Genomic DNA, 13,390 nt, shown 5'->3' on the forward strand with positions numbered 1-13,390 from the left:
ACTACTTTCAGGGTTATCAACAAAGTCAGGTGCTGGTACAAAGTCCAGTCTACAGCTTTCTGATTATAAAAACCAACCTGGCATCTTCTCTGATTCACTCATTTACTCACGAAATCCAGGAGGTCACCAAGTCTTGAGGTATGGTTGCTCAAAACTCTATCCTTTCAATTTTCTCTACTCCTATTCTTTTTCAGGTCCGTAGCGTCTCTTGTCTGGTGAGCAGAAATAACTGGTCCTCCTGCTCACAGTCGCCATCCTCTGGCACCACTGCCATGGTGATCACTGTGGAACACCAACAGCTTATCTGATTGGCTTATGACTGCTTGGCACAGTGGATAAGAGCATGGGTGTTGGTGTCAAGTAAGAGCAAGGTTCAAGTCCTGACTTCACTGCTAACCGGGCAAGTCCTTTATCCACTCAGTGTTGTGCTATTTTCACCTCAGACTGGGAACAATAGCACCTCCCCTGTAGAGCTTAGGAGGGCTGGGAGGACACACCTAAGACTCTTCACACAGTGTTTTGGCATCTAGTGATGCTCAATAAATGTTTACTAATATCTTATGTTCTGGGCACTTGAGCTCCCATAAATTCCAGTCACAGCAGACCTTTTGATGCCCATCTCCCACCAATCCACACAGTGGATGTGACTCCTTCGCCCAGAGGTTCTCGCCCTGTGCTGCCCAGACACTGCTGGTCCACAAACTCCTCAGCTAGAACATCGGAACTTTATTTTTACTCTAGCATTCACGTCCTCACAACGTAAAAAGAGTAGCCAGTGTCTTATATTTTCAATAAAGCTTTTCATTAGGAGACAATACTCCTAATTACACAGAGATGGCATGTTGCTTTCTGAAATCGATACACTTCTGGGGTGCCTGGGTGGCTCAGTCAGTTGAGCGTCTGACTTCAGCTCAGGTCATGATCTCACAGCTCCATGAGTTCGAGCCCCGCGTTGGGCTCTGTGCTGACAGCTCAGAGCCTGGAGCCTGCTTCGGATTCTGTGTCTCCCTCTCTCTCTGCCCCTAACCCACTCACATTCTGTCTCTGTCTCTCTCAAAAATTAAAAAAAATAAAATTGAAGTCAGTACAATTTTTTGATGTCTAATCATCTTTATCTGTTAAGAACAAAGGTCATCTTTCAAAGCTGAAATACTGAAATACGCTGCCACCTTTAATGCCCACACATATACTCTCCTGAGACTCTCCAGAAGGGGGAGTGCTTGCGTAAAGTAGAATTTGAGCACTCCCGCCACAAGGGGACGGTTACTTGTTCCGGAATTCATAATCCGGTGACACTGTTTCTTTTTTATATATAATTACCGGAGGTCCAGAAGATGGAGGCATCTCCGTTCTTGCAGGTCTTTGTCCATACTTGTCATAGCAAAGCCCATGATTATTATCAGAGTGAATTTTTCTGTGACTTGCACAGATCGAAATCCTAGTTACAGACTAGAGCACCTGAGTTACTTGATTCCAAGTTGGCAAGGATTCCTCCCCATGCTCATGTCATACCTGGTAGCCTATGCAGAGCAGAAGCATCCCAAGGATTAAGAGCACAGACTCTGGAGCCAGGCTACCTGGATTCAGATCTGGACTCTGCCACTTGCTAGCTTGGGTAAGATGCTTAATCTCTCTGTGCCTCAGTTCCCTCATGTGTAAAATGGAAACTATCATGGTACTTATCTGCTAAGTCACTGTCAAGGCTAAGTGAGTCACTATGTACAAGTACTCAGAATGTTGCCTGATACACAGTGAGTCCTGTGTGCGATTCCACTACTCCCATCGTCACTGCTCTGTAGTTCGCAATCGCAATCAACCTGGAGCACCACAGACAAGGAACTCTTGTCAGACACTGAATCTGTCATCTTGAAAGAAAATCTCATCGACGGATTTTACCCTATCTGGAAGTCAAAGCTTCCAGCAACGGACACAGGAGAGGACAAGGCAATGCAAATTCAAAACAGAAAAAAGATCACTCACGTATGTACCCTAGATTTCACTTACAGAAACGCAGCGTGGTTAAAACCCATTGGAAAACAGAGCGCTCTAATAACTGCTGATGGCTCATAAACAGCTACCCAGGGGACCCCACGCTATTGAGATGGTTATTGATGGAGATCTTGACAGTGCCCAGAAAGATCCCTCTGCCGCCAGAAACGGTCCAGCCATACATCACCAATATTCTTATTTCACAGTACAATTTCCACATTCCCTGCAATGAGAATACTTTCTCACCTCTATCATTCTTCCAAATGTTTACCCCTATTACCTGAGTTCGTTTTTATGGATTTCCACTATTTTTCTTTCCAGCTTCTGTGACTGCTTGGGGAAAATCTCAAACTCACTGATGTAATTTTCGGGATGCTCGTCAGGATCGTAATCACCGAGCTCAGCTGTAATCAGTAAAAAATAAAGAGAGAGAAAGATTTAAAACAACAAGGGTAGGGTACTTGTGAGATAGCTCCTGCCACCCAAACGAAGAGCTGGGAAGAGCTCACCCAACAAAACGTATTTGTATCCATGGGAAGACCACAGCCTGCATGTCTAGAAGCCCATGTTCTAGCTCAGATCTAGCTGTAGGAGCTTGGACACTTGCCAACCTCTCCAGGTCTCATTTTCTTCATCTATATAATAAAGGAATTTAAATAGTTTTTTTTTTTTTTTCTTTTCCAATGGGGAGCTACTGGCATTTTGGTAGTTAAACAATTCTTTATCGTTTCAGACCTTCCAAGGCAGATAGGACATTTGTCACCCCTACCCTTCAGGTACCAAGTGTTAGTGGTATACCTAGTCACTGCGATCGCCACAGATGCCCCCAGGATTTCCAAATGTCACCCAGGATAGTAGTTGGAAACCACTGGATGTCCCTCAAGGTTCCTTTCATAGCTAATTCTCTGAGTCTAGGAATTCTCTGGCTGGAGCTGCCCTGCTCTGAGATTTGTGCAAGTGTGGGGCATCCAATAATAATAATAATAAAAAAATCACAACACGAAGGCATCTAAGAAGACTGCACTTAAAAATAAATGGAATGCTCTTCAGATTAAAGAGTATAAATCTAAGCATGGGCAAGTGTACCAGATGAAGGTTGTTGTTGGATTCTAATATAGAGCACCCCCAGAAGGTCTTTAAGGGAAAAAAGAAATACTGGCATATCTCTGAGCTCCTAGAGGCTCTAGGAAAGGATGGACCTGGGGTGCCTGGGTGGCTCAGACGGTTAGGCGGCCGACTTAGGCTCAGGTCATGATCTCGCGGTCTGTGAGTTCGAGCCCCGTGTCGGGCTCTGTGCTGACAGCTCAGCACAGAGAGTTTAAGATTCTGTGTCTCCCTCTCTCTGACCCTCCCCGTTCATGCTCTGCCTCTGCCTGTCTCAAAAATAAATAAAAACATTAAAAAAAAATTTTAAAAAGGATGGACCTAGGATGTGCATCAATCATAGCCTGGAGCAGCAAAGGTGATGTTCTGGCAAAGGGGATGCTTTTTATGGATTGCACAAGCTTGCTAAGAAGAATGAGCCAAAAGGGGCAAGTGTCTCAGGCAGAAATGGCCCACAAAAGATTAAAAGATGGTGGGAAAATTGTATTAGAAGAACTTGATTACCAACACGACTTTGTAGCAGATAGGAATCAATATGCCTTGAGCACATCTGCAACATCACATCCAACTCTGTAATTTGTATCTACTGTCCCTTCATTGTTGAATCATCTAATGACTACAGAAGGACAAAACTGGGAGGAAAGCAAAGCTCTTTAAAGCTTCTTAATAGAATTCAAATTACAGAGTTGTTAAAACTACTTCAAATGTATATCCTACAGGGGAAGGACTTTTAAAATAAGATCCAAAACACCATCAACCATAAGAGGGAAATCGATTAATTGGATTGTGGTAGGGTTCCCTCCCTAAAAAACAAACAAAAAAAACCCTCAAGGCAACCTGGCTTTACCTGTAGGTGACAACATCCCTCAAGACCTTGTAACATTAGACCACTTAATCAGACTGCCTGTTTGAGTGTTACCATATATGGGAGACAAAGAAGTAAAAAATATATAAAAAAACAACGCCATGTGGCCTTCGGGGCTCTGTTCTTTGGGTACGAACCCAACTGTGCAGTGCCGGCATGCATAAAGTTGCTTTCTGGAAAGAAAAGCCTGGGTGTCATGAGTCTATGCCAGAATCCTGCTACAAGATCATATTAAAATCAAAATACTTCTGTTCATCTCAGGTAGTCCTAGACAAAATAATAGATAGATGACAAGTTGAAAGAATATATTTGCAAAATCCAAAACCGACAAGGACTGATATCCAGAATAAAGAAGAAATTCCTACCAATCAATAAGAAAATGGGCAGGAAGACCAGTAGGAAAATGATCAAGTGACAGAAGGGGAAAGCCAAAGGATGAGTACAGAGAGAGAGGTTCAAACTCATGAGTAATCAGAACTATGGAGACCAAAACAAGACATCACTTTACACCTACAAGATGGGCAAAAAGTGTAGGAAGTCGGATGATTCCATGTGTCGGCAGACATTATGAGGTAATGGAAACAGTGGTACACCTTCTGGAGGATCCTTGAGGCATGTAGCTCTTCTAAAGAGTAAGCTGGGAATGTTTAGTCGAATATTATCACCCACTAATCCCACTTCTGGGCATATATTCTAGAAAAATTCTTGAGTACAGGAAAGGTTTCAAAGGCAACTTGGATATTCGTTGTTGGTAGGAGCAATAAATAAAACACAAGCAACGTCCCCTAATGGATACTCTGTTACAATTAAAAGCAACAAAAGAGAGGGATACCCAGCAACCTGAATAGATTCCCCCAAACAGTGTGTTGAGCGTAAAAGGATTAAAATGAGTTTTACAGCCCCATCTAATTTACAAAAGTTAAGAGGGTATACACACAACACGATGTAATCATTTATAAGGATGTATGCAAAGTCAAAGATCTATATGAACCCAGTTGTTGCCTTTAGGAATGGAAATGGAGAATAACGAAAAGGGAAAATCAATCAACTGGTGGACCCAAAGGGACCAGTGAAGAGAATGAGGCATCAACTGATGATTAACTCAACCTAAGTTACACATATAATACACCTATACCCACACCTACACATACGTATCACCCTGTGAGTCAGCTATGGACTTAAAAATTTAGCAGATGGTATAACCCCCAGTGTCTCCATTTTTCATAGGGAATGAACGAACCCTCAATACAAAACTGGGTTGCGCTGGATGCAAATGTCAGCTTACGTGGTGGTTGGTGAGGGAAGGCATTGTTTGGCAGGGAGTGGGGGAAGGGTCTCTTTCCAGGAAAACTTGTGAGATGAAATGGACTTGTTACTGCTAAACATTGCAAATAAGTTGGAAAACGCCAGAAAACTAAAAGAAGAACTGCCTTGGAACCTGCACTCCTTTGCTAACAAGGCAAATGTCAGTGCCTCCCGCATCACATGCCCTGCTTTGTTGTCCCTTAAAGAGTGTCTTTAACTCGGACTTCACGTGAAGCAAAAGGCAGTTCATAAATGATTCAGGACTTGTAAGTATCCAGACTTTGTTTTCCATACCAAGAGGAGTTGGGTAAGCGAGGGTAAAGTTGTGACAAAGGCACATCGGATGCCTTGCAATTTGAAGCAGGCCCTAGTGCATGTCTAAGGGAATTTAACTGTCAGAAAAATCCAAAGAGTTGAAGCAGAAGGATGAGTGCAATTGGGTGATGTTAGTAAGTCTAAAGGGCAAGCCAGGTAATGCGTCCGCCCCCGCCCCCACTTTGGAGAGGACTCATTCCAAAAGAACAAGAGATACAGGATGTTACAGCTCCAGGGTCAACTCTGTCAGGAGCCTTCCCTGACCACCCTCCTGAGGTCATAGCAGGGACCTGGGTGTTCCTCTGTTGAGCCATTAGCACATCACACTGCCATTTACCAGTCTGTCCCCCCTACTGCTCCCTCCTAACCAGGGACTTTGTACAGCAGTGCCTGCACCTAGCAGCTGCTCGGTAAACGTTCAGAGAACACGCAAACAAATAAACGAATGAAGTAGGGAACCAACTGCTCTTTCTCAAATATAGAAATAAAGGCTACATCGGTGCAATTTAGGCAAGTGCCCTGGTTCACTCAGGACATCAGTACTGGAGAATGTCCTGTGTGCCAGACACAGGGATACTACAGTGAAAACTGCACCCCGAGTCCTGCTTCCATGGAACTTAGATTCTACATAGAGGGAAGGCCTAAGAAGTTCCAAAAACAGCACAATAACATGATTCCAGATATGTGTGCTTAGAAGACAACAAAGAAGGGGTATGAGACAGAATGATGCGCGGGAGAGAGGCTGCTTTAGTAGTCCAGGAAGACTTCTCAGAGGAGGTGATATCTGAACTGAGTTCGAATTCAGTTCTGAAACTCTAGAATACACCAGGCACAGGCGACCAGAAAGAAATCCCACCATGTTGCTGTTCTGCAGAAGGAACAGGAAAGATACTATTTTTACCAAGAAAAGATATAAATAGATCCCTAGAGTTTTTGTGTATTTGTCTTGCAGTTTGTATTATGAAAGCAAATGCATTGCACATCTTGAATATGCTTGCTCACTGTGTTCAGTACGTACAACCAGCAACACTCTGGGTGCTGCCTGGTTTTCATATACCAAGAATATTGCGAAACTTCAAACACGCTCCTTCAGACAGCGTTAGCAAGTAAGAAGTCAACGTACAGCCACATGGCCTCTCGCTTTCTAGTCATTTCCTCCACGTTCCCTCTCTCTCTCTAAGCATAAGCAGGTCCAGATCTTTATCAGCATTTGTAAGGATCTATAGAGCTGCGGAAATATCACCCCAAGCATAAGAGAAGTTCATGAATCCAGCTTTTACTGGGTTTGCTACAAATGGCCCACTGCTGTATAGTAGAGCAGAAGGGTCGTTTCGAGGTCTGCCAGTCCATTTCTAGCTCTATTTCTCCACAGCATCTGTGCATGTGGTCAGGGGTAATAGCACCGAGGGCCCTGATTGTCTGGAGGGAGACTTAGTGGCTTTATTTCAAACACAAAATAGGATGGCGGGTTTCCCGTTACAGATCCATATTGAGCTTGTCCTTGGAGACTTGACCGTGATTCACTAATGCCTAAATGTGTTCTGAAATGCTCATGTGCTGGTCTGTTGCTTGGATTAGTATTGATCTGCTTTTCCCTTACAGAGGACGGTGGACCCTAACCAGGAATTTGCAATCTCACCGGAAAGGAGGAGGCCTATGGGTTCTCACATCCCTTAGCTCTGCTGTAAGAGAGGTGGTTTGGGGAAACACATACTCCACCTTGGGACAGATGGAAGGACTATGTCCCATCACCCTATCACTGTAGTTCTGACTTCAAACTTGAATATCTCCACGGGTTTGAACACCTCTGCCAAACGCGCTGTGCAGCACCAGGTGGACCCCAGGGGAAGGAGAAAACAACACAGACAACACTCTTCAGAATTCTCAGGAAGCTCCCCTCCCCACCCCGGAAACAGGGCCCAAGGAACCATTTCACAGCACAGAGCACCCCACAGGGACTGTAGTGGGTGACAGTGAAACCCCAGGGGAACGATGGGTCTCTCTCTTAAGCTCTGAGTGAAGCTTGTAATTATAATAGGCAGACGTCTGTCATGATCTGCTTAGGACGCATCATAAGCTCCTTTGTTACCCTAGACCCTTTATAAACAGGACATGCTCACTTGACAACTGCCCCTCTCTTCCCCTGCCCCCTCCCTCCTCCTCCCCTTCTCTCATCAACATGCCATTAGCATCCACACAGCAAATGGCTGCATCACCTGGGTCCCTCCAAACAGGACTTGCTGCTGCCAGCTGCCCCCCACTGGCCCAGGGGAACAGAGCACCTGAGTCATCCTTTGCTTGGGTCCTAGAACCACCCCCATGGGCCATGCGCCACCTTGGGCCCAGAAGACGGCCTTCTAGGTGGTTTTCCTTATAGGTAGAAACATCCAGAAGCCAACCCTGGGTCATATGCCTTTACAGTTTCCCGCTGCCCCATCCTCTGGGGCTCGTTCAACCCTGAAAGGAAGCCTTGTGAAATCTTCACACAGGCGTGAAACGCCACCCCATGTAATATATGCTTAAAGAGCTGAAATAATTTGTCTGTGGTGAAATAGCCAGCAGATGGGAAGGGAGGCTGGACCCGAGTCTGACAGACTGTGAGCCTGGTGCTTTCCTCATGATGCTACCTGAGCCTGGAGCTGCTTCAGATTCTGTGTCTCCCTCTCTCTCTGTCCTTCCCCCACTTGCATTCCATCTCTCTCTCAAAAATAAACAAACATGAAAAAAGATGTAATACAATTTAAAAAAAAAAGACAGACCTGACATCAACAGTCAGATGCTTAACCCACTGAGCCACCCAGGCACCCCTCTAAGTGTAATTTTATAATTTATATACAAATATATTTTTAATTATTTTTAAAAGTATTTTTAAGCAATAAATATAATAAATTTAAAACCTAAACATAATATATATATATATATATATATATATATATATATATATATATAATTTTTTTTTTTGGGAATTTCATTTCAAATGTCTGAAATGACCCCTATTTGACACCTACCTCCCTGGACAAACTTTTCTTCCTCGTGACACCCATTAGGCACCACACCTGGTGGTCAGAACTCAGAGCATAGAGCCCCCAGCCTCCCTTCGGAGCAGGTGGGCAGCTACAGCCACACTTACCTTGAATGATACAGGCACCCAGGTAGGCAGCATCTGAAAAGGAGCAGAGCAGTCGACCGTGGAAAATATCTCTTTTAATTTGCAGGTACAGAAGATACCTGCAATACAAAACGAGAAGGAGTCACCCTGTGTTTGGGCTGAGGCCTGGAAGAAGCAGAAGGATCATTCATGCTCTGTCCAGCTGGACTGGCAGGGCCCGACCCAGCCCCGTGGAGTGGCTGAGCCACACCACACCCCTGGGAGGACAAGCAGGGCAAACTGAGGGGCCCTCTGGATTGGGGAAATCTGAAGTGACTGTGGCAGCTTCCAAAACTGGGTGGCTGGCCCCTTTTAAAGAGACATGACCCGGGCGCCTGGGTGGCTCAGTCAGTTAAGAGTTTGACTCTTGGTTTCGGCGCAGGTCATGATCTCACGGTTTGTGAGTTTGAGCCCCACATCGGGCTCTGCGCTGACCCTGCAAAGCCTGCTTGGGATTCTCTCTCTCCCCCTCTGTCTCTCTCTCTCAAATAAACAAACAAAAATTAAATTAAAAGAAAAAAAAAAAAAAAACAAAGACACGGGAACAGAAGAAAGCCACAGGGCCCAGCAGCCACGGTCCCTGGAAGGACGGGGGACATCCATCCCACCTCAGGTCCACGTTGCCCACGCTCCCTGTGAAACAGAGAGTCAGGAAATGGACTCAGTCAGTATCCAGAGATTAGTCTCAGGGGCAGACAGACTCACATTAATCAATCTCAAAAGGACTTGGTTAGGAGGCCAGAAAGCCAATTAATTCACAACGAGAGCCATCATCTGCTCAGTGCCCCGTCCCCCTCTCCAGGGACAGGAAACTCAGGTGCCCACAAGAGCCAGGCAACCCGATAATGAGTGAAACAGGCTAGTGTCAGGGGCTCCAGGAGGCAGAGTGGAAAGCAACGGTTCCTGGGCAGGGTCAGCCTGGTGACACAGCACAGAAAGCCGGCCAAGGGCAGCCAGCTTTTCCAGAAAATCAAAGAGACCGGTTTAGAAGTGGAATCCTTTGAATTTTAAATGTTGCAACAAATTCTGTTTTTTAAAACACTGTAGTGCCAAACAAAAAGTACACGCGGGCCCCATTCAGCCAGGGGAGAAGGGACAGGCAGGTTTGCAACCCCTGGCTTAGGCTCACCTTGTCACTGTCCCTTTTGTTCTCCATGCTGATCAAGCCCCCTTTAGATTTCCTCATATTTCTTAGCCACGTTGATTCTTTCCTGCGAGGCTCAGGCTTGGGGTCTAAGGTTTCTTTTTTTTTTTTTTTTTTAATTTTTTTTTTCAACGTTTATTTATTTTTGGGACAGAGAGAGACAGAGCATGAACGGGGGAGGGGCAGAGAGAGAGGGAGACACAGAATCGGAAACAGGCTCCAGGCTCTGAGCCATCAGCCCAGAGCCCGACGCGGGGCTCGAACTCACGGACCGCAAGATCGTGACCTGGCTGAAGTCGGACGCTTAACCGACTGCGCCACCCAGGTGCCCCGGGTCTAAGGTTTCTGACTAACGTGACCCCGCATGCGTGCAGATTCTTTGTGGGTTTTTTTTTGTTTTTTCTTTTTTTTCATTTAACTCTCAGAGACCACTCTTTTTAATTCCAGGTTCTTGGAACCAGGTGGGGGCACTCAACTGGTCCAAGTCGCCACACCCAGGGCTCCGATGATCTGATCGTTACCCAGTGCATGAGCCAGGTACACAACGCACATCAGGGAATGTGACTAACGTGCTAAGATCACACAGCCCCTGAGGCCTGGAGCTCCCCGGTCTGGCCACTGGATCACCTAGAGCATGCTGAACACGCTGAAGTGTTCAGAGGCTCACCAGTTTTCCATTTGATGAACCTTTATCCTGTACCTGCTTTATGCCGCACACGGCGCTAGGCACTGGGGCCACTGTAGAGGCTCAGATGACACTCTTTGTCCTCAACTTTGTATAGAATTGTTTGCAGGGCATAAAGACAGTCTCCAACAAATTTCTCGCCCAGAGTTTGGTACGTATGTTGTCAGAGAAACAGCATTACACTTGGCAGGTAAGGACCCAGACAGTTCCCTACACGAGTGCCTCTCACACTTCTGTGAGAGCGCGAATTACCCAGAAATTCTGTCAGAATGTGGATTGTGATTCATTAGATTGGGGTGGGGATCAGAGTCCATATTTCTTCAAATTTTCAAGTTAAAAAAATTTTTTTAATGTTTATTTTTGAGAGAGACAGAGAGAGAGAGAGAGAGAGAGAGAGAGAGAGAGACTGTGAGTGGGGGAGGGGCAGAGAAAGAGAGAGACACAGAATCTGAAGCAGGCTCCAGGCTCTGAACTGTCAGCACAGAACCTCATGTGGGGTTGAACTCAGGAACAGGTTCATAACCTGAAACAAAGTCAGATGCTTAACTGACTGAGCCACCCAGGGGCCCCAAGAGTCCATGTTTCTAATAAGCTCCCTGGTGAGGCTGTGCTACAGGCCCATGGACGTAATAAGGTTCCAATCCAGGTTCTAATAACCACACATTAGAACCACTTGGGGGAGCTTTAAAAAACTACCAAGCTATGGGGCACCTGGGTGGCTCAGTTGGCTGAGCCTCCAACTCTTGATTTCGGCTCGGGTCATGATCCCAGGACTGTGGGATCGAGCCCCACATCAGTCTTCACAGTCAGCGTGGAGACTGCTTAAAATTTGTCTCTCTCCCTCTGCCTCTCTGCCCCTCTCCCCGGTTCACACTCTCTCTCTAAAATAAAATAAAATAAAATAAAATAAAATAAAATAAAATAAAATAAAAATTTACACTACCAAGCTGTGGACCCTACCGATTAAATACGAATCTGGGTCCTCACAAAAACATGGACACAAATGTTCCTAGCAGCAATATTCATAATAGCTACCAAGTAGAAAACCCAAATGCCCACCAACTGATGAACAGATAAAAGAAAGAGGAATATCATGCAATGGAATATTGTTCAGCCATCCAGAGGAAAGTAGTGCTACGTGCCACAGCACGGATGGACCTGGAAAACATGAAGCTACATGAAAAGAAGCCAGACATAAAAAGCCACGTATTGTATTGTATGAAATGTCCAGAATAGGGAAACCTGAATAGACAGGTAGTCGAAGAATGGCTGCCAGAGGGGGGTTGCAAGGAGGGGAAATAGGAAATGACTAGATGGGTACTGGCTTCCTACTGGGGTGTGATAAAAATGTTCTGAAATTAGATCATGCACAACTTTGTGAACACACTAACCCCCCTGAGGTACACGGTCACATCTACCAGAAGAAACTAATACTTTTGAAAATCCATTTGCCTTAGAGTAGTTCTCAAATTTTGACATGCTTTAAAATTACCTAGGAAGGCTCATGAAAATACAGATTGCTGAGCCCCGTTCCCAGGTCTGGAACAGGGACCAGGTTCCCAGGTGCTGCTGCTGCTGGTCTGGGGACCTCACTTGAAAGACCTCAGCCATAGACCATTCAGACTACCAAGGTCACACAAGTACGATCAAATCTTTCCCTTTTTAAAGGCTGCAAGCTACCAGGCCAAATACCATGAAGTTTCTTGTCTATGTGTTAAATGTTACGCACTGAACAAAAAGCATTCCTTTCCATTTTTATCAAGTTTATATACTGATGAATGAGATGCGTGAGTTCTCCTCTCATAACTCATAATCAAGTTTGATGGAAGCTTCCAGAGAAAAGAAAATCCGCTTTTCACAACGTCTGAGCTTGGGTCTAAAGATCAGTGATCTCTAGAGATAATCATAGATTATTGTGGGTTCAACATAATCCACTGAGCCTTACAAATAGCTTCAGGATCAGATACTCATTTTTTAATATAACAGCAACCAAAAAATAGTATCTCCAACCAAAAAATATTGCATCTCCTTTTAGTATCACTCCTGTATAAAAAGACTAAGCAACAAAATCACAAGAAGATCTGGGGCAAACATTCTTGTGTCATCATTAATGATACTGCTTGTCTAACATGAACTTAAAAATGGTTCTTTAAAAAAAAAAAAAATTAAAACCAACATACTTTGATTATATTCAATTGTATACAGCATTTACAAAAGCCCCAGAAATCTAAAGGATTGAAAGAGGACTGTGTAAATGGAGAAATAAATGAATAAAAAATGATCTCAAATATCCTTTTTTTTATGAGTATTTGTGGTTTGACTCTTTCCAACCTGCCTTTTCTCCAATGTCTCTTTACCCCTAAGCACGGTCACGAATATGATCTTAACTTCTCATGTAGCAAATTCTTCCTAAACTTTAGATCAATCTGGGGCACCTGGTTGGCTCAGTTGGTTAAGCGTCTGACTTTGGCTCAGGTCACGATCTCACGGTTCATGAGTTCGAGCCCTACATCGGGCTCTGCTCTGACAGCACAGAGCCTGAAGCCTGCTTCGGATTCTGTGTCTCCCTCCCTCTCTCTCCGCCCCTCCTCTGCTCATGCTCTGTTCTCTCTCTCTCTCTCTCTCTCTTTCTCTGTCAAAAATAAATAAACATTAAAACAATTTAAACCTTGGATCAATCTTACAACAAAATAACAACTTAACAAAAGACTAACTTCTTTCAAGATAGTTTAAGCCGTAGGTACCACATTCCACAGTTTTTAGATTCATTTTGAATTCTAAGGATTGTATTGACTAAGAAAAGCCCATTTCTATCTGTGCAAGAACAGGGCATTG

General features: G+C 44.6%; 1 protein-coding gene across 2 annotated transcripts in view; it reads right to left on the reverse strand.

Annotated features, from left to right (window-relative positions):
- Positions 1-13,390, reverse strand: part of FRMD3 (FERM domain containing 3) — a 308,105-nt gene that overhangs the window by 104,360 nt on the left and 190,355 nt on the right. For both annotated transcript variants that reach the window (XM_086685077.1, XM_025931579.2), the window contains exons 5-6: positions 8,709-8,806; positions 2,270-2,393 (exon numbers count right to left, since the gene is read on the reverse strand). In XM_086685077.1, coding sequence (XP_086541203.1) covers positions 2,270-2,393; positions 8,709-8,806 — 222 coding nt within the window. The remainder of the gene's footprint in view (positions 1-2,269; positions 2,394-8,708; positions 8,807-13,390) is intronic.

The sequence above is a fragment of the Puma concolor genome, chromosome D4 (genome assembly GCF_028749965.1).
Source record: "Puma concolor isolate L17-30 chromosome D4, mPumCon1.1.hap2, whole genome shotgun sequence".
In the NCBI taxonomy this organism is placed as follows: domain Eukaryota; kingdom Metazoa; phylum Chordata; class Mammalia; order Carnivora; family Felidae; genus Puma; species Puma concolor.